The sequence below is a fragment of the Ranitomeya imitator genome, chromosome 1 (genome assembly GCF_032444005.1).
Source record: "Ranitomeya imitator isolate aRanImi1 chromosome 1, aRanImi1.pri, whole genome shotgun sequence".
NCBI lineage: Eukaryota > Metazoa > Chordata > Amphibia > Anura > Dendrobatidae > Ranitomeya > Ranitomeya imitator.
The window spans coordinates 61,631,405-61,653,214 of record NC_091282.1 but is presented as its reverse complement, the minus strand read 5'-3'; the positions used below and the strand labels follow the sequence as shown (position 1 = coordinate 61,653,214).

The window sequence follows — 21,810 nt, the reverse complement described above, 5'->3', positions numbered from 1 at the left end:
TCGTCGTTAAAGAGCCAGTAATCCATTACCGGTGACAGGTTATAGAGCGCGTGTTATTATGTCTCCTGCCTAATAAGGCACAGCGCCTTCCACATTTCATATCTTATCCGTTTATATCGGCATTTGTACAGAAGTGGTCGGCGCTCATTAGTAAGAACTCGCCCTATTAAATGCAAATAACCATGTAAGAGGAGGGCTCGCATTTATGGTCTATAGAGTCGGAGTGTCATCAGAAAATTGCGTATCGTTAATTTTTATGGTAAATTTATTTTTTAGAAATGTTTTGATTGTTTTTAACTAGTGATGAGCGAATATACTCGTTACTCGAGATTTCCCGAGCACGCCCGGGGGTCCTCCGAGTATTTTTCAGTGCTCGGAGATTTCGTTTTCATCACCGCAGCTGAATGATTTACATCTGTTAGCCAGCATAAGTACATGTGGGGGTTGCCTGGTTGCTAGAGAATCCCCACATGTAATTATGCTGGCTAACAGATGTAAATCATTCAGCTGCGGTGATGAAAACGAAATCTCCCAGCACTAAAAAATACTCGGAGGTCACCCGAGCGTGCTCGAGAAATCTCGAATAACGAGTATATTCGCTCATCACTATTTTTAACATGGCAATATGAAAAAAAATCCTCAGTCACACCGGCGATTAAGCCTAATATTTCTCTTACTTCCTTTCTGTACAGAAGGCTTTTAAGGTGTTTCATTATTATCACCAACTGAATTACAATGAAAGGCAACACGTCTGTATACAGTAGATAAAACAGGATCCAGCATTTCTAATTGGTGCTGTCCCAGTTCACCTCCTCCTGTACAATGACTGATTACACCTCTATATACAGTAGATAACACAGGATCCACCATTCACAATAGGTGATGTCACAGCTCACCTCCTCCTCCTGTACAATGACTGATAACACCTCTATATACAGTAGATAACACAGGATCCACCATTCACAATAGGTGATGTCACAGCTCACCTCCTCCTCCTGTATAATGACTTATAGCACCTCTATATACAGTAGATAACACAGGATCCACCATTCACAATAGGTGATGTCACAGCCCACCTCCTCCTCCTGTACAATGACTGATGACACGTCTTTATACAGTAGATAACACAAGATACACCATTCACAATAGGGGATTTCACAGCTCACCTCCTCTGCCTGTACAATGACTGATAACACCTCTATATTCAGTAGATAACACAGGATCCACCATTCACAATAGGGGATGTCACAGCTCACCTCCTCCGCCTGTACAATGACTGATAACACCTATATATTCAGTAGATAACATAGGATCTACCATTCACAATATGTGATATCACAGCTCACCTCCTCCTCCTGTACAATGACTGATAACACCTCTATATACAGCAGATAACACAGGATCCACCATTCACAATAGGTGATGTCACAGCTCACCTCCTCCTCCTGTACAATGACTGATAACACCTCTATATACAGTAGATAACACAGGATCCACTATTCACAATGTGATGTCACAGCTCACCTCCTCTGCCTGTACAATGACTGATAACACCTCTATATACAGTAGATGACACAGGATCCACCATTCACATTAGGTGATATCACAGCTCACCTCCTCCTGTACAATGACTGATAACACCTCTATATACAGTAGATAACACAGGATCCATCATTCACAATAGGTGATGTCACAGCTCACCGCCTCCTCCTGTACAATGACTGATAACACCTCTATATACAGTAGATAACACAGGATCCACTATTCACAATGTGATGTCACAGCTGACCTCCTCCTCATGTACAATGACTGATGACACGTCTTTATACAGTAGATAACACAAGATACACCATTCACAATAGGGGATTTCACAGCTCACCTCCTCCTCCTGTACAATGACTGATAACACCTCTATATACAGCAGATAACACAGGATCCACCATTCACAATAGGTGATGTCACAGCTGACCTCCTCCTCCTGTACAATGACTGATGACACGTCTTTATACAGTAGATAACACAAGATACACCATTCACAATAGGGGATTTCACAGCTCACCTCCTCCGCCTGTACAATGACTGATAACACCTCTATATACAGTAGATAACACAGGATCCACTACTCACAATATGTGATGTCACAGCTCACCTCCTCCTCCTGTACAATGACTGATGACATCTCTATATACAGTAGATAACACAGGATCCTCCATTCACAATATGTGATGTCACAGCTCACCTCCTCCTCCTGTACAATGACTGATAACATCTCTATATACAGTAGATAACACAGGATCCTCCATTCACAATAGGTGATGTCACAGCTCACCTCCTCCTCCTGTACAATGACTGATAACACCTCTATATTCAGTAGATCAGTGGTGTCAAACTGCATTCTTCGAGGGCTGCAAACAGGTCATGTTTTCAGGATTTCCTTGTACTGCACAGGTGCTAATTTAATCACAAACTCATTATTTGTGTAGGTGATTAAATTATCACCTGTGCAGTACAAGGAAGTCCTGAAAACATGACCTGTTTGCAGCCCTCGAGGAATGCAGTTTGACACCCCTGCACTAGATAATACAGTATCCACCATTCAAAATAGGTGATGTCACAGCTCACCTCCTCCTCCTGTACAATGACTGATAACACCTCTATATACAGCAGATAACACAGGATGCACCATTCACAATAGGTGATGTCACAGCTCACCTCCTCCTCCTGTACAATGACTGATAACACCTCTATATACAGTAGATAATACAGGATCCACCATTCACAATAGGTGATGTCACAGCTCACCTCCTCCTCCTCCTGTACAATGACTGATAACACCTCTATATACAGTAGATAATACAGGATCCACCATTCACAATAGGTGATGTCACAGCTCACCTCCTCCTCCTGTACAATGACTGATAACACCTCTATATACAGCAGATAACACAGGATGCACCATTCACAATAGGTGATGTCACAGCTCACCTCCTCCTCCTGTACAATGACTGATAACACCTCTATATACAGTAGATAATACAGGATCCACCATTCACAATAGGTGATGTCACAGCTCACCTCCTCCTCCTCCTGTACAATGACTGATAACACCTCTATATACAGTAGATAATACAGGATCCACCATTCACAATAGGTGATGTCACAGCTCACCTCCTCCTCCTGTACAATGACTGATAACACCTCTATATACAGTAGATAACACAGGATCCACCATTCACAATAGGTGATGTCACAGCTCACCTCCTCCTCCTGTATAATGACTGATAACACCTCTATATACAGTAGATAACACAGGATCCACCATTCACAATAGGTGATGTCACAGCTCACCTCCTCCTCCTGTATAATGACTGATAACACCTCTATATACAGTAGATAACACAGGATCTACCATTCACAATAGGTGATGTCACAGCTCACCTCCTCCTCCTGTACAATGACTGATAACACCTCTATATACAGTAGATAACACAGGATCCACCATTCACAATAGGTGATGTCACAGCTCACCTCCTCCTCCTGTATAATGACTGATAACACCTCTATATACAGTAGATAACACAGGATCCACCATTCACAATAGGTGATGTCACAGCTCACCTCCTCCTTCTGTACAATGACTGATAACACCTCTATATACAGTAGATAACACAGGATCTACCATTCACAATAGGTGATGTCACAGCTCACATGCTGCTCCTGCCTCTACAATGACCTTTGCCTTAAACAGAACATGCTCAGATAACTCTATTGTAATGGACAGGAAGTAGTAATTTACCATTAAATCTAGTTCCCAGTGTTCAAACTAATGTGTGTGTTTGTATATGTATGAATATATATCTGTATGTGTGTATGTATCATGTGTGTTTGTGTGTATATATCTTTGTGTGTGTATCTTGTGTGTACGTGTGTGTGTGTATCGTGTGTGGATATATCTGTGTGTATGTATCTTGTGTGTGTGTATGTATCTTGTGTGTGTATCTTTTGTGTATATTGTGTGTGTGTGTGTAACATTTTGTACATGTATAATCCATTGTGCATTTAAAAAAAATGTATTGTCGGCCCCTTTGCAGATATAACGGCTCCCGCTCTTACAGTTCGGCTAGGGTCACATTGTTTTAGGGCAGTCCGTTTAGCGCTACGGACTGTGCTAACGCAATGTCCCAAAGGGGATCGCGTTTGCCGATCCCGCTAGCGAGGAACGGACCGCGAACGCTCAAATGACGGCATATCGCTAGCGCACGCTTAAAGTGGGCGTGCGCTAGCGATGCGTTCGCCATTACAAACAATGGCAGCATTAACGGACTACGTTACACCGCGTTATGCCGCGGTGTAACGTAGTCCGTTAAACGGGTTCGCATAACGTAATGTGAACCTAGCCGAAGGATTTCTACAAACTTTTGGCGATGTCCCACTCATCCAGAAGAGCATTTGTGAGATCAGACAGTAGTGGCCGAGTTGCTGCGGTTCCTTCCACTTCTCCCATCACCTGTGAGTGATATTATTGAGACGGTTTAGAAGGAAGAAATGTCGAGAACGGACTTGTTACCCCGGTGCCTTCTATTACAGGACCGCGCCAATTGGGCCGGGTTCACATTAGCGTTTGAGTCCGCGTGCGTCGTTTTGACGTGCCCGCCGAACACAAGAAAGTGCAACATGTTGCATTCGGAGGGCACTTCAAAACAACGCACGCGGACGCATCTGCATACAGCGCATGTCCCTGCGTACACAATGTTAAAGATAGGGACGCAAGACGCATGCGGAAGTAGGCAAAGCTTAAGGAGAGAAGTCCGCAGCACCACATTGCGGACTCAAACGCTAATGTAAACCCGGCCTAACCTTGACCTTTTTACCACTTGCCGTTCTGTGACATAAAGGCAGCATACTGCTTTTCGAAGGGCTGGTAGTTATAAATTAGGGGTGACGGGTTGGATGTTATACTTTGAGAGCAATGGGGCTGAATGAAAAAACCCAAATTTATTGATGAAGACAATTGTTCCATCTATTTCTCCATATACAGTAGTGTACATAAGATGGTCATCCAGCTTAAAGGGAATCTGTCAGCAGGATTTCACCCCCAAACTATTTATATGCGCATGTACCTCTTTCAAAGACAAGTCCAGCAATGCCTTTACATGGCCGTTTCCTTTGTTACTGAGAAATATAGTGTTTGAATTGGTATATAAATGATGCTGGAAAGCGATTTGTAGGTCTGAAGCCTCTGTCACTCCAGCTCTATTCCCTGTCCATCGCCACCTCCTCCTGCTTTATGAGGCCTCATGGGGCTGTCTCTATCACCCAGTCATACCCATATTTTTTTTTCTCGTCACAGGTCACAGCTTTCTTCCTATTTTATAACTATAAGTATATAAGTCTTTGATTTTTGGCTAAAGATGATGGTGAAGGAAGTTTGGAACGTGTCACTCATTGGCCACAGGAAATAGCTAGCTTCTCCACAGTCCGTATAGAGTAGCTTGCTGCCTTGGGCTATGTGCAGATTAAGATAAGACATAACAATCCAGACACAAACCTTCACCATGTCAGTAAAGGTACCTTCACACATAACGATATTGTTAATTGTTGCTTTTTGTGACGTAGCAACGATATCGTTAATAAAATCGTTATGTGTGACAGCGACCAACGATCAGAATCCTGCTGGGAGATCGTTGGTCGCTGAAGAAAGTCCAGAACTTTATTTCGTCGCTGGATCTCCCGTGGACATCGCTGGATCGGTGTGTGTGACACCGATCCAGCGATGTCTTCACTGGTAACCAGGGTAAACATCGGGTAACTAAGCGCAGGGCCGCGCTTAGTAACCCAATGTTTACCCTGGTTACCATCCTAAAAGTAAAAAAAACAAACAGTACATACTTACCTACCGCTGTCTGTCCCCGGCGCTGTGCTCTGCACTCCTCCTGCACTGGCTGTGAGCGTCGGTCAGGCGGAAAGCAGAGTGGTGACGTCACCGCTCTGCTTTCCGGCCGCTGTGCTCACAGCCAGTACAGGAGGAGTGCAGAGAAGCAGAGCGCCGGGGACAGACAGCGGTAGGTAAGTATGTACTGTTTGTTTTTTTTACTTTTAGGATGGTACCCAGGGTAAACATCGGGTTACTAAGCGCGGCCCTGCGCTTAGTTACCCGATGTTTACCCTGGTTACCGGCATCGTTGGTCGCTGGAGAGCGGTCTGTGTGACAGCTCTCCAGCGACCAAACAGCGACGCTGCAGCGATCCGGATCGTTGTTGGTATCGCTGCAGCGTTGCTTAATGTGAAGGGGCCTTAAGATTACAACTTTGATCAAAACTGACCGAACGTTAGAAAATATCAGCCTTTTTTTTTGTGCTAGTTCATAGATCGCATCTTCCAAAAAGCGCTATCGATGCGTAACCCTCATATCTCACAAGGTGAGTGCTGGGCAAACAATAAAACTGGCCAGCCGATAATACATTCTATTGAAAACCATTAAAATAAAAACTTCCCTGTGTAATTGAAAGCTCATTTCCCTGCGCTGGTTTTATGGTTGTGTAATTACAGGACTAGTGGTGAAATAATTAGCTGCCTGCCCTTTTAAATATACTAGATGATAGGACAGATAAGAGGCAATAAAACTCCATACTTTAATTAACTGAGTAATTAATATCCCTCCTCGCCGTGGCCTGACGCCAGGTCCTTGGTTAGAATTTTAATGTCCAGGACGACTTGTGGCTTCTCAGTGACACATGTTGCAGTTCGGGGTCTGTATGAGATTGTTGTAAAGGGGGCTGCCGGTTAAATTACAGTGGATCCTAGCACTGATTTTTGTACCTGGCAAATCCAACTCTACGGCACGTGATGAGCCAGACACCATGCTACCTGGCAAACCAAGGACTGTGGCATATACGGTAGGTCAATATATATTTTTTGCCCTCCCCTCCAAATTGTCAGAAGCGAACTATTAAGAGGATTATGGATGACTCTCGTCAGATTGTGCTTTTAAAGACCAGCTCTCTTGCAATTTACTCCTTGTTAAAATATTCAGCAATTTTTAGATTTTAACGCTTTTTTTTTTGCCTTCTTACAACTAGTTGTCTACACTGCTGCAGTCAAGATTGTAAGAAATGCTCTAAAGCTGTCCAGGATTAGGTGTTGCTAGCTCGCTTCAAAGATCCCTTGCTTACAAACTCTGTACTAACTTTAGAAGCATTGCGAGTGATTCGCGGTCTATTGGTGGTGGCCGATCTCCAAGGCAACAAGCTGTAAACATAAGAAAAGTGTCACTATATCTCGAATGGATGACAATTTTAATAAGCAGTCAATTGCAAAAAATGGCTTGCTCTTTAAACATACTGTCTGACTTTTTGAAGATGGGAATAACCCGTTAAAACCTGTTTTTTTGCCAAGGGCCCTTTGGGTCATTATACCATCGTTTGGGACCATACAAAACGCATGCTAACGTCACTCACGCCGTACGTCCTGACGCTGGGGTCAGGACGTAATCTTTCCTTACACGTGCCTCAGCATTCAGTAGTGAACAAAGCAATAAGAAATTAATAATCCGGTGGCCATCAAAATACAGCTGCCCACCCAAGCACTGTGGTCCACGGAAAGCTGCCCTAGGGCCAGGTAAAAGGTCATCGAGGGCCATAAACGGGATTCGGGCCTGAGGTTCCCCACCATTGGCGTAGCTGGTCTGTAGTCACCCAGGGTTCCAGCTTAGGGCTGCAGGATCCAGGTGCTTCGTAACTCCGGTGGTGGAAAGGCAGGATTCTTCTATGGAATACGCCAGGCAGAGGGTGGTCATCTCCTGGTTACTTGGCTGGTCTGTAGTCGTTGTGCCTCTACAGGGCGCACCGTTCTCGCACTGAGCTGCAGAGCTGTCTGCACTCGCCCTGTTTTCCCGTCCTGGGTCATCACTGTGTAGCTCAAGCAATGGAAAGCAGCCACGCTCTCTCCAGCCACGCTCTTTTGCGAACTACAAAAGAACCACAAAACCAAGCACTTTTTGCCAATCGTCAAACTCCAAAGGTACCTGGTAGGGTTGAGCAAAAAGATTTGCATTGCTTTGGTGCTGTGTCCAGTTCAGAGCAGGAAAGTCTTCAATTTTGCACCAAGTGTTCTAGAACACCAACAAAACTTGGCCCTTTGGTACCCGGATATCTCCGCACTTTGACTCCTGGCAAGCCAGGCCCTGTAGCAATGGAGAAAGATGGGGCACGTTGAAACCTGGTTCAACCTGGTACTTTCCTGCTTGGTTAACAAGACATTCAATTGCTTGAGAAGTCCAATTCTATGCATCGTTTTACCACTTTATATTTTCTGCAGTTTTAGAATCTTGTCACTTCTACCCCAAATCTCCACGGAGAATCGCACTGAGACAAGCTTAAGACATGGCACAAAACCCAAAGATTAAGATCATTGAGACTGGAGGGTCTAGGAGGAAATATATACTTCTGGTCAGATTTTTCTGTTTTCCCAAGACCAGCCTCGTACTAATATCTGATTTTGCAGCATTTTTTGTAAGCTGTGAAGGAATCTGTCCTCTCCTCGGCACTTCCTCAGAATCCTGATCACTCGCCATTTAATAGAAGAAGTGTTGAGCGACAGATCGTCTCCAGATACAAAGTTCCTTAAACAGTTTTATAATGAAAGAGATTAGGTAAAGATTGTGTAAATTCTCTGAAGCTTTGGGTTGCTGTGGAGACACTGAAAACACATAATGCCGAGTCATTTCTACAGACATGTCTGATTTAAAGTTAGGGTTTTCTTAGTTTGAAAAGGCTTTGATGCAAGCCCAGCGGGAATCGTGCAAGGAAAAGCGAAAATCACGATGGGAACCCAATGTGAATAGAACTTTTAGTCATAGAAACCAGCTCTTCAGACTTTTCTGATGTTGAAAAAGTGTTTACTTTTTTTTGGATCCTACTTTTTTCCCAACACTTCTATATCTTTCTTCTTCTCCAATATAATACTGTATATCTACTTTTTTATCCTCTCTTGTATATCCACTCTTCATTCATCCACCCCTCATGTATCTCTACTACTGATGAGCGAGTATACTCGTTGCTCGGGTTTTCCAGAGCACGCTCGGGTGGTCTCCCAGTATTCATGACTGCTCGGAGATTGTTTTCATCGCGATTTAGTGTTCATCATGGCATCTGAATGATTTACAGCTACTAGCTTGCTTGACTACATGTGGGGATTCCCTAGCTACCAGGCAACCCCCACATGTACTCAGCCTGGCTAGTAGCTGTAAATCATTCAGCTGCCAGGATGAAAACTAAATCTCCGAGCAGTCATAAATACTCTGAGGTCACCCAAGCGTGCTCGGGGAAAACCCCAGCAACGAGTACACTCGCTCATTACTAATCTCTACACCTTTCTCCATACTTCCCTTCTTTCTATATCTCCATGCTCCTTTAATCTCCTTTCCAAATTGGAAGCCAGTACTTCTGAGAGGAAAAGGAACTTGTTTCTCCATAGACAGGCCCCTTTTTGCAGACCTCTTCCACCTACTTTTGCACTTATATTACTGCCTGGTTGGGAGAAACTTGCCAAAATTGTTACATTCTCTGATGGTGGAGAATTTGGCATACAACCAGAGGATTTGCAAATGTTTTTCAGGAGTCCGAGATGTCACTCCTTTTCCTGGGAACCCCGCAGACATGTTCCTCCGTCCTTCTCTTCTGTATATCTCCATGTTCTCTCCTGTTTAGCTACAACTTACATCTGTCTTCTGCATATATACGTCTTCCTCCTCTCCTGTATATGTACATCTTCACATATTCTCTTCTACTGTATATCTACATCTTCCTCTTTCCTCCTCTCCTTTATATCTTCAGCTTACATATTCCTCTTTATATCTTCAGCTTACATATTCCTCTTCTCCTGTATATCTACAACTTACATCTTCCTATCATCTATACCTACATCTTCCCTCCCCAACTTCTTCCTACATATTCTCCTCTCCTTTATATGTATATCTTCCTTTATTCTTCTCTCCTATATATGTACATCTGCCTCCTTCCTCCTCTCCTGTATACCTGAATCTGCCTCCTTCCCTTTCTCCTGTATTTATATCTTCCTCCTCTCCTGTATATCTACATCTTCCTCCTTCCTTCTCTCCTGTATATCTACATCTTCCTCCTTCCTTCTCTCCTGTATATCTACATCTTCCTCCTCTCCTGTATATTTATTTCTTCCTCCTTCCTTCTCTCCTGTATATCTACATCTTCCTCCTCTCCTGTATATCTACATCTTCCTCCTTCCTTCTCTTCTGTATATCTACATCTTCCTCCTTCTTTCTCTCTTGTATATCTACATTTTCCTCCTTCTTTCTCTCCTGTATATCTACATCTTCCTCCTTCCTTCTCTCCTGTATATCTACATCTTCCTCCTTCCTCCTCTCCTGTATATCTACATCTTCCTCCTTCCTTCTCTCTTGTATATCTACATCTTCCTCCTTCCTTCTCTCTTGTATATCTACATCTTCCTCCTTCCTTCTCTCCTGTATATTTACATCTTCCTCCTTTCCTGTATATCTACATCTTCCTCCTTCCTTCTCTCCTGTATATCTACATCTTCCTCCTTCCTTCTCTCCTGTATATTTACATCTTCCTTCTTCCTCCTCTCCTGTATATCTACATCTTCCTCCTTCCTTCTCTCCTGTATATCTACATCTTCCTCCTTCCTTCTCTCCTGTATATCTACATCTTCCTCCTTCCTCCTCTCCTGTATATCTACATCTTCCTCCTTCCTTCTCTCTTGTATATCTACATCTTCCTCCTTCCTTCTCTCTTGTATATCTACATCTTCCTCCTTCCTTCTCTCCTGTATATTTACATCTTCCTCCTTTCCTGTATATCTACATCTTCCTCCTTCCTTCTCTCCTGTATATCTACATCTTCCTCCTTCCTTCTCTCCTGTATATTTACATCTTCCTTCTTCCTCCTCTCCTGTATATCTACATCTTCCTCCTTCCTTCTCTCCTGTATATCTACATCTTCCTTCTCTCCTGTATATCTACATCTTCCTCCTCTCCTGTATATTTATTTCTTCCTCCTTCCTCCTCTCCTGTATATCTACATCTTCCTCCTTCCTTCTCTTCTGTATATCTACATCTTCCTCCTTCTTTCTCTCTTGTATATCTACATCTTCCTCCTTCTTTCTCTCTTGTATATCTACATTTTCCTCCTTCTTTCTCTCTTGTATATCTACATCTTCCTCCTTCCTTCTCTCCTGTATATCTACATCTTCCTCCTCTCCTGTATATCTACATCTTCCTCCTTCCTCATCTCCTGTATATCTACAGCTTCCTCCTCTCTTGTATATCTACATCTGGCTTCTTCCTCCTCTCCTGTATATCTACATCTTCCTCCTTCCTTCTCTCCTGTATATCTACATCTTCCTCCTTCTTTCTCTCTTGTATATCTACGTCTTCCTCCTTCCTTCTCTCTTGTAGATCTACATCTTCCTCCTTCCTTCTCTGCTGTATATCTACATCTTGCTCCTTCCTTCTCTCCTGTATATCTACATCTTCCTCCTTCCTCATCTCCTGTATATCTACAGCTTCCTCCTCTCTTGTATATCTGCATCTGGCTTCTTCCTCCTCTCCTGTATATCTACATCTTCCTCCTTCTTTCTCTCCTGTATATCTACATCTTCCTCCTTCCTTCTCTCCTGTATATCTACATCTACCTCCTTCCTTCTCTTCTGTATATTTATATCTTCCTCCTCTCCTGTATATCTACGTCTTCCTCCTTCCTTCTCTCTTGTATAGCTACATCTTCCTCCTTCCTTCTCTCCTGTATATCTACATCTTGCTCCTTCCTTCTCGCCTGTATATCTACATTTTCCTCCTTCCTTCTCTCTGTATATTTATATCTTCCTCCTCTCCTGTATATCTACGTCTTCCTCCTTCCTCCTCTCCTGTATATCTACATCTTCCCCCTCTCTTGTATATCTACATCTGGCTTCTTCCGCCTCTCCTGTATATCTACATCTTCCTTCCTCCTCTCCTGTATATCTATATCTTCCTCCTTCCTCCTCTCCTGTATATCTACATCGTCCTCCTTCCTTCTCTCCTGTATATCTACATCGTCCTCCTTCCTTCTCTCCTGTATATCTACATCTTCCTCCTTCCTTCTCTCCTGTATATTTACATCTTCCTCCTTTCCTGTATATCTACATCTTCCTCCTTCCTTCTCTCCTGTATATCTACATCTTCCTCCTTCCTTCTCTCCTGTATATTTAAATCTTCCTCCTTCCTCCTCTCCTGTATATCTACATCTTCCTCCTTCCTCCTTTCGTATATATCTACAATTTCCTTCTTTCTGTATATATCTACATCCCCTCATGTCTATCATTATATAAAGAAGGCAAAAAACTGGAAGGCAACACACCAGTTTTAAAGGTGAAAAAATGCTGTTTAATAGCCCAAAATGGCAACGTTTCTTCTCAAAGTGTGAGCCAAAAAAAGCGCCGTTATTGAAACCTTAGCGTGTGTAATGCGCATGTTTGAAAAAGCCCAATAATAACGATAGCACAATAAGAACACAGGCACCATCTCTAGAATGGGATATGTATAGTATATCGCTCATGCGCAATGGCATGGAGGGATCAAAAAAAAGTTATGGCAAGAGCAAAGCATATGTCATGCACATGTGCGAGAACAAATCATGATATTATTTTAAAAAAATGCCACAGAGGGAGAGAACTACTGGTACTTAACAAAGAAACCTCTCCATCCATGATGATGTGACTGCATTTAGACAGACCTGCACAAGACGTACATATAAACATCCAAATCTAACTCGTGAAAAACATATGGCTTTGTGTGATCTGGTCCGTGTCGGCGACCTCACCATCAAACCTGCGGACATCTCGCGCATGCGCGTTATATTAAACATATCCCTTTCTAAAGATGGTGCTTGTGTTCTCATAGCGCTACTGCGCATGCGCGATGAGATCTTCTCATAGCATTACTTCGCATGCGCAATGAGATCTTCTCATAGCACTACTGCGCATGCGCGATCAGATGATTCTCTGATTTGGGCTTTTTCTGACATGTGCATTACACACTCTAGGACGCGATAACGGCGCCACCATTTTGGGATATTAAATAGCACTTTTTTCACCTTTTAAAACTGATGTGTTACATCCATTTTTTGTCTTGTATGTTGAAGGTTTGGTATTTGCCTGGGGGGGCACGGCACTATTGCTGCCGGCTTTTTCTTTTTGTATATCATTATATGTATTTTATTTCGGGTAAATATGATATCACACCTGGTATCATTCGAGAGAAATTTCCATCGATTACAATGTCATTCCTAGGTAAGTGGCAAGGTAACTCAATCAGCTTCGACTTTTTTGGGAAACTGTATCTCTTCTTTTCCTCTGATAGAATTAGCGCATCCTCTGCCTGGTGACTTGCAGATCTCCCAGGAGCAGCTGGTTTGTCCTTCATATGACTGCAGTCTTCCAGCTTCCTCGCGCTCGTCAGTGTGTAATTAAAGGTGTTATCTGTATTTATTGGATGGTTTTATTGGAGATCGCTATTTGTAGCTGATTGTGGCCATGTGTACTAAGAACGAAGATTGATGCCCTCGTCCTATGGAAAAGTTTTGCCTGGGCGTTTCAGTGGGTCATTATATTAATAAAAAGGATTCTCCACTTAAAAAAAATCTTTAATTTGTCCCTGCTTTATATACAATTATGAGAAAAACTAAGCACACCTCTTTGAATTCTATTTTTTTTGCACATCATTCCATGATGAAAAGGGAAAAAAAACTGGTCATTAGAAGACCTTAAAACTAGATACAATCTCAGATGAGTAGAAAACATGACAGATTGCACCATGTCATTATTTATTTAATAATTAAGCAAAAATTAAGGAGCATCGTGTAAATAAGTACACTCTTCTTAGAGAAGCAATAGTTGATACCCATTAGTCTGGAAAAGGTTACAAGGCCAAGTCTATCATTCTACAGAAAGATTATTCACAAGTAGAAAACGGTTCAAGATAGTTGAAAATATTCCCAGGAGTGGAATTCACCAAAAGATCAGACGGTGCAATGCTCAGAGAAAAGTACCATGCATGAAACCCAAGAGCTACAGCTCAGACTCTAAAGGCCTCAATTAGAATGCTAACTAGTAATGTTATGACGGTCCAATTTGAAGAAGACTGATTAATGATGTTGTGTTTGGAAACGTTTCAAGGAGAAAGTTTAATTTTTGTTTGAAAAAAAAAAAAAATTGCAGCCCGGCTAAGGTTTGCAAAGTTGGATATGAACAAAAGAAAAAAAAACTTGTGGAATAATGTGCTTTCTAACAGGCGAGATCAAAGTGGGAGATGTTTGGTCATAATGACCTGTGAAAACCAAATTTAGCACAAACTCCATACTAATGGATGTTTTGCAGCCAATAACTTTGGTTCTTTAAGTGAGGCCATTTATGCAAGAGCTAAAGCTTGGCCAATACTGGGTCATGCGACAGGACCAGGATCTCCAGCACAGCGGCAAATCTACATCAGAGTAGCTGGAAATAAAAAGAATCAAAGTCTTTCAGTGGCCCAGTCAAAATCCAGACCTCAACCAAATAGACATGCTGTGGTGGTTTCTTAAAGGGAGTGTGTCACCGCCAAAATGACAAACTGTCTAAACCTTAGCACCTAGCACCTACTTAAATCATAGTTGGCAAGTATAGTTTAACTTGATATTGTTTAATTAAATATTAACTTTTATTTGGTATGCAAATGAGCCTGTTTTGGTGCACCCTTGTGTCGGTGCACCATCCCGCCCTCCTATTTGTATAATGAAATTGGTACCTTATAGTGATTGACGTTTCCAAAACTGCGAGGGAGCACTGTCTCCTGCCTGCGCACTGATACTGAATTATTTCAGTGTCACGCTCTTAGTGTCAGTGCTGGCGCACTTTGACGCCTGGCTCCAGCTTATCTGTCATTTTCATGCGACTGTAGTCAGTGGCGAATTGTGTGTGCGCCGATTGTCCGAAAACTGAAGGATCTGTTATTTCTAGCTCCGTCATTGGGTGTATCACAGCTAATACTGATCTTGGTTCATGGTGATTGATACTGTAAATATTTGATTTTTGTTGATTTGTTTATTATATTTTACATGCTGTGTTTTTTTCTCCTATAGGTATTCTAACTTGATCCTAAATCTTTTCTCCCTGATGGTTGATGCAAACATTCCCGACATTGCTCTAGAGCCGGACAAGACTGTTAAGAAGGCAAGTGCTGTTCTTTATTGTTTTTGCTCACTTTCTGATAAATGCAAGATATATATATATATATATATATATATATATATATATATATAATGTCTAAGGCCTATCGTGAAAGGAAGTGATTGTACTTGTGGAGATTTAGCTGGTAGGGGAACCATAGGCGATGATCAATGAGACATGTATGCAGAGTAAGTCTCCAGAAGGAAGGGGACGGTCTCTGTTGTGCTCACCTGTAAATCCGTGTCCAGTCTATCAACAGTGCCTCAAAACATGGTGGTGGTCATCAACCAAACCAGTATCTACTGTGTCGGCGGTTTCTCTTCACCAGTACATAGCAGGATTCTATCTCGTGGATGTGCCCTTACAGGCGTCTTAAGGAGACCCAGCTTTTTCTTTTGTTGGTTTGCTGCCCGGCTGAAAAGTGATCAGCCATTTGTTTTGGAAACTCTAATTTTGTTCCCGGTTACATTAGATAGTGTTCATCGTCCATGTGTTCCCCAAATGAGGTTCCAAATATTTGTATTGGTTTTGGTATTTGTTGCATTGTACATTACCCTTTTATTTCATCATTTTGTCTGAAAACATGTATCACTTAGTCCTGCTGCAGAATGTATATAGAGTCACTGTGTCAGGTATATGTTAAATTGCCCTGTGAGGTGCCCATTTGATTAATCCATGTCATGTGTTTTATGTAGCCATTATTGGGTAGCCCGCTGAGGGGTGTTGTTTTGTAGCCCGCTGAGGAGTGTTGTTGGGTAGCCCGCTGAGGGGCGTTGTTTTGTAGCCCGCTGAGTGGCGTTGTTGGGTAGCCCGCCGAGGGACGTTGTTGGGTAGCCCACTGAGGGGTGTTGTTTTGTAGCCCGCTGAGGGGCGTTGTTTTGTAGCCCGCTGAGTGGCGTTGTTGGGTAGCCTGCTGAGGGGCGTTGTGGGGTAGCCTGCTGAGGGGTAAACTGGGTAGGCCTCAATGGTTGCATTGTACTCCTATATGTACATTAAACTCCATGTGATTGCACTGCTTCACCTGACACATGACAGACTAAGGCTAAGTTCACACTAAGTGTTTCTTCAGCATTGTTAATGCAAATTTTCAAGTGAGAAGAGCTGGGCAAAGCCCCAGAACTGGCTCATGTAATAGACACACCTTTTCTGGACGGCTGCGGGCTGCTATGTTTAGGCTGGGAAGCAAATATCCATGGCCCCTTACCAGTCTGAGAATACCAGCCCCCAGCTGTCTGCTTTAGCTTGGCTGGTTGTCAAAAAATGGGGGTACCCCACGCCTTTTTTTAAAAATATTATTATTAGTCGGAGTGGCGACCCCTCTATTCTTGATTACCAGCCTTGCTGAAGCTGACAACTGAATGTTGCCGCCCCAAGCTGTGAGTTTTGCCCGACTGGTTATCAAAAATACAGGAGAACCCACATGTTTTGTTTTGTTATTAAATATTTATTTACAGCGCAGTCGCCCGCTGATGAGTACTCCCATCAGCTGCCACCTTCTCTCACGGTTATTAGCGGCAGTAGGCGTAGGCCCATCAGCAAATGCTAGTGACTGGAGGTCAACTTTATACCTCCGATCACCTCTGCTGCCTGACTAGAGGTAGTGATTTTAACACTGATTAGAAGCGGTGTTTGGTGCGCTGTCATGCATGACAGCATGGCAAACACTTGATGTTCAAGTGAATGGGGTCCAGGTACCCGATCCCGACCTTTTTATAACATCCAGGAGTCCGCCCTTCTCTAAACTTTATCAGCATGCACAAGAGACCAATCTAGCATGACAAAACTGCCGCAAAAAAAAACTAAACAAAAACACTGCCAAAAATCAAGGAAACATGCTTTTTTTTGGCAGCTTCTTTCCTGCCAAGAGAACAGGTTTTGCTGCAGAAAAAAATGCTGAAAAAGCGCCTAGTGTGAACTTACCGTAACTGTGCTCTTTGGCTCGTCGCCCCTCCTGCATCCAGCATTATATCAGGGGCCCTACCGCAGCTGGAGGCTTCTGCTCAGCGACAGAACACGGCTTATTATGAAGCTGCCTTGTTACCTTCGCCCGGCGCTGCCACTTACACATGCAGCCGGCTTCCCGCAGCTCCGTGTTTAATCTACGCTTGAAAAGAGAGTTCATGACTCTATTAATAAAGGGGCCCGAGCAGAAGCCTTTCATTTCAGTAAACAGATTATTAGGAGTCAGGGTAGACACTTTACATAGCTGTGAATACAATCCAGTAATCAAGAACACGGCGTAGTGAGGAGCCGCTCCGTGCCCGGGATTACAATGGGGAGCCTCAGACATTATGGAGATGGAAAGAGAGCATTACTCTCCAATATTACATCTCCCAAATATTTATCCCATCAGCAGCAGCCGAGAAGCCGGATTTATCCTCGCCGTTTGTGCCGCACGATGGAGAACACTTAATACTCGCCGGCACAATATTTCTCTCCTTTTTCACTTAGTATCGCACTTAATTCACACGGCGCACCGATACATCACAGTGCTTGATGGAAGACGCGGCATCACAGCAGGGAGGCCTTGTTCCCTCGTACGGGTTTGTAACAAGCAATTCTAATCTAAAAATCTCATATTTTAATCACAATTCTCCAGTTCGAAGATTTTTTATTGGTTGTTGAAGTGAATGGAAACATTTCTGTTTATGTCCATAAGCTAAAACCAGCGCGTGGCGTGTGGCTCTGTGTGCTCCTCGCCACAAACATTACTCCAGCCAGGGACTGGAGTAAGATCACCAACGCTCATCATAAATTTGAGGATCAGGCGGCGTACCTTTCCAGCTTTTCTCCAAGCTGGGCAATAACACAGGTTATACATAAGGGATAATCCTTGTACATGGATATCAGACGCCTCACATCTCCCTCGCTTATCGGAACTGCAGACACAAACCGTCCCAGCTCTTCACAGGGTCACGGCTGCCGCACATCGCAGCCACGCGACGCTCTTCAGATAAGGTGTAAATGAGTGAAGATTTATGGGGAGCAAAGTGATGACTCAGATCGCAGAGCGGCATAAGACGAGCAAGATTACCTCTCCCTCCCTGCACATACGCCGGCCCTATAACCAGTCACACTGGGAAATGCAAGTACATTTTGAGTGTACTATGTTTTTTTTTTTTCCCCTCTGCCTTCTCTATGCTCTGGGTTACCCTCACACGACATCTTTAAGAAGACGAAAACGTTTCAGGAAAATGCTAACTCTCATTTTGCTGAAGTGTCTTCACCGGCATATTTTCAGTCATTTTGCCGTTGCTCCGCTGCCGGCATCTTTGCTCCGCTACCTCTTTTCACAGTGGCCACAACGTCAGGGAGGACAGAGGACATCTGGGACCCAACTTTTAGATAGTTATACTATACTAGATGGTGGCCCGGTTCGAACGCATCGGGTATTCTAGAATATTCTGACAACGTATTCTGTGAACGTGACTGAACTATGTCGCACTTTGATTGACTGAACTTATTCAGTAAACGTTAATGAACTACGTCACACTGTGACTGACGGAACTTATTCAATAAACGTGAATGAACTATGTCGAACTGTGACTGACAGAACTTGTTCAGTAAATGTGAGTGAACTACGTCACACTGTGACTGACGGAACTTATTCAATAAACGTGAGTGAACTATGTCGCACTGTGACTGACAGAACTTGTTCAGTAAACGTGACTGAACTACGTGGCACTGTGACTGTCAGAACTTGTTCAATAAACGTGACTGAACTACGTGGCACTGCGACCAATCAGCGACGCAGGATTTCCATTACAGACAAACAGACAGAATGAGACGATTATATAGTAGAGGATGTAACACAACAATGTCACGTGACCTTCTGGGAACAGTGGCCCCGACATAGCTAGAATGGCAGCACTGCGGTTTGTGACTATACATATTTTAATCGGGGTCCTGAATTGATTAAGTTAGGGTTGACCAATAGTTGACGACCTCTTTAAATTGAATCTCCACCCTGGCGCTGCAAAGTGACTTTACATTCCTTGTGTATAGTCGCTCCCTACTTTCATCGGCCTCCAGTGGTTAATGTACACCATACCTTCCCTGTGCTGTGGAATAATAAAAGCTGGAAAGGCATAGTTTAGACTTTGTTTTCTACTGCCCATGCCATGGTGGTGGCAGTCTTGAAATCTGGTGAAAAGGGACTCTGATCTGAGGAGGAGTCAAATGGACAGCACCAGGTAGAGTGAATATACATGACAAATGTACAGTCACTTTTTGGTCCCAGGGTGGAAGGTCGCCGTAACACAGGAGAAATGCTGGGCATTTAGAGCTCTATTATAATTCTAAGATTTATAAAAGGGAACCTGTCAGATGATTCATGCTGTCCGGAACACAGTCAACATGAATCGGAGACCGGATACATGAGTACAAATATCCATGATTTACTCTGCAACACTGCAATATTTCAGAGAGAACATAGTTAAAAGCAGAAGTCTGACCCAAGGGTAAGTCCCCACCGGCTTACCTCAGCCCGGAACTGCTTGACTGACAGGTGTGTTTTGTATCGTGAGAGATCTATCAATCTACAGTGGGTACGGAAAGTATTCAGACCCCTTCAAATTTTTCACTCTTTTTTTCATCTACTCCTTCATTGGAGGCCACTGTGTTTAATTAAACTGATAGGACTTGATTTGGAAAGGCACACACCTGTCTTTATAAGACCTCACAGCTCACAGTGCATGTCAGACCAAATGAGAATCATGAGGTCAAAGGAACTGGCCAAGGAGCTCAGAGACAGAATTGTGGCAAGGCACAGATCTGGACAAGGTTACAAAAGAATTTCTGCAGCACTCAAGGTTCCTAAGAGCACAGTGGCCTCCATAATCCTTAAAAAGAAGAAGTTTGGGACCACCAGAAGTCTTCCTAGACCTGGCCGTCCAGCCAAACTGAGCAATAGAGGGAGAAGAGCCTTGGTGAGAGAGGTAAAGAAGAACCCCAAGATCACTGTGGCTGAGCTCCAGAGATGCAGTAGGGAGATGGGAGAAAGTTCTACAAAGTTGACTAACACTGCAGCCCTCCACCAGTCAGTCCTTTATGTGGCCCGATGGAAGCTTCTCCTCAGTGCAAGACATGTGAAAGCCCGCATAGAGTTTGTTAAAAAAAACAAATGAAGGACTCCCAGACTATGAGAAATAAGATTCTCTGGTCTGATGAGACGAAGATGGAACCTTTTGGTGATAATTCTAAGCGGTATGTGTGGAGATTACCAGGCACTGATCATCACCTGCCCAATACAATCCCAACAGTGAAACATGGTGGTGGCAGCATCATACTATGGGAGGGTTTTTCAGCTGCAGGGACAAGATGACTGGTTGTCATTGAAGGAAACATGAATGCGGCCAAGTACAGAGATATCCTGGATGAAAACCTCTTCCAGAATTCTCTGGACCTCAGACTTGGCCAAAGGTTCACCTTCCAACAAAACAATGACCCTAAGCACACAGCTAAAATAACAAAGGAGTGGCTTCAGAACAACTCTGTGACCATTCTTGATTGTTCCAGCCAGAGCCCTGACCTAAACCCAATTAAGCATCTGGAGAGAAAATGGCTGTCCACCAACGTTTACCATCCAACCTGACGGAACTGGAGAGGATCTGCAAGGAAGAATGGAGAGGATCCCCAAATCCAGGTGTGAAAAACTTCTTGCATCATTCCCAAGAAGACTCATGGCTGTACCAACTCAAAAGGTGCTTCTACTCAATACTGAGCAAAGGTTCTGAATACTTATGACCATGAGATATTTGTTTTTTGTTTTTAATAAATTTGTAAAAATTACTATATTTCTGTTTTGGGTTTTTTTCAGTGAAGATGTGGTGCAGAGTTTTTGAATTTACCAAATGGCTGCAATGAAACAAAGAGTGAAACATTTAAAGGGGTCTGAATACTTACCGTACCCACTGTAGCTGAGCAGGGTGGAGAGAAGCCAGTGGGAACCTGCCCCCTTGATTAGACTATTCAGTCACCTCGTTCCTGGTTTCTACTTTTAGCATTTCAGAATAAAACATGGATATATGAAGATCCCGTCTCTGAATCTCACGACAGATTTTTTTTTTTTTTTACAGTAAAAAGTTGAACAATTTCATACTTGCTTTCTTTTAAGTATTTTGTGGTCCTGTACTTCTCGTATTGAAGGTTATGAAGATACTTAACAGGAACTTGATCTTTAAATGCTCTAATCTATTCTTTAATATAAAGTTATGGCGCCTCTTTATGTTTTATGAATTCCAACATCATCACGGTTAAAGAGCTTCAGCCGTAGCCGAGAACTTTCTCCTGAACCTTAATTACCACATATAACAACACAAGGCATCCCAAAGGCACTTTCACTCCCCGGTCTGCCAGCTCCCCGGTCATCGAACAGAATTGTATCGGTTATTTCGGAGATCTTTGCATTCATACATTAATTAACATCTGTCACCTGAAAGATCCCCAAAACGCCACCAATCTCTTTTTCTCTCAAGGAGCTGCTTCATTTTCTGCTCTTCTTGCTAAATTTTGTGGCCAATCAGAAGAAGAAGAAAGGTAGAAGGCGAAGTATCTTTAGAAGTTATCACTCCA

At 43.1% G+C, this 21,810-nt stretch overlaps 1 protein-coding gene across 1 annotated transcript in view; it reads left to right on the top strand.

Moving 5' to 3' along the window:
• PIK3C3 (phosphatidylinositol 3-kinase catalytic subunit type 3) overlaps positions 1 to 21,810 on the top strand; it is a 257,560-nt gene that overhangs the window by 198,377 nt on the left and 37,373 nt on the right. The window contains exon 24 of the mRNA XM_069747182.1: positions 15,150 to 15,240. Within this exon, the coding sequence (XP_069603283.1) occupies positions 15,150 to 15,240 (91 nt within the window). The remainder of the gene's footprint in view (positions 1 to 15,149; positions 15,241 to 21,810) is intronic.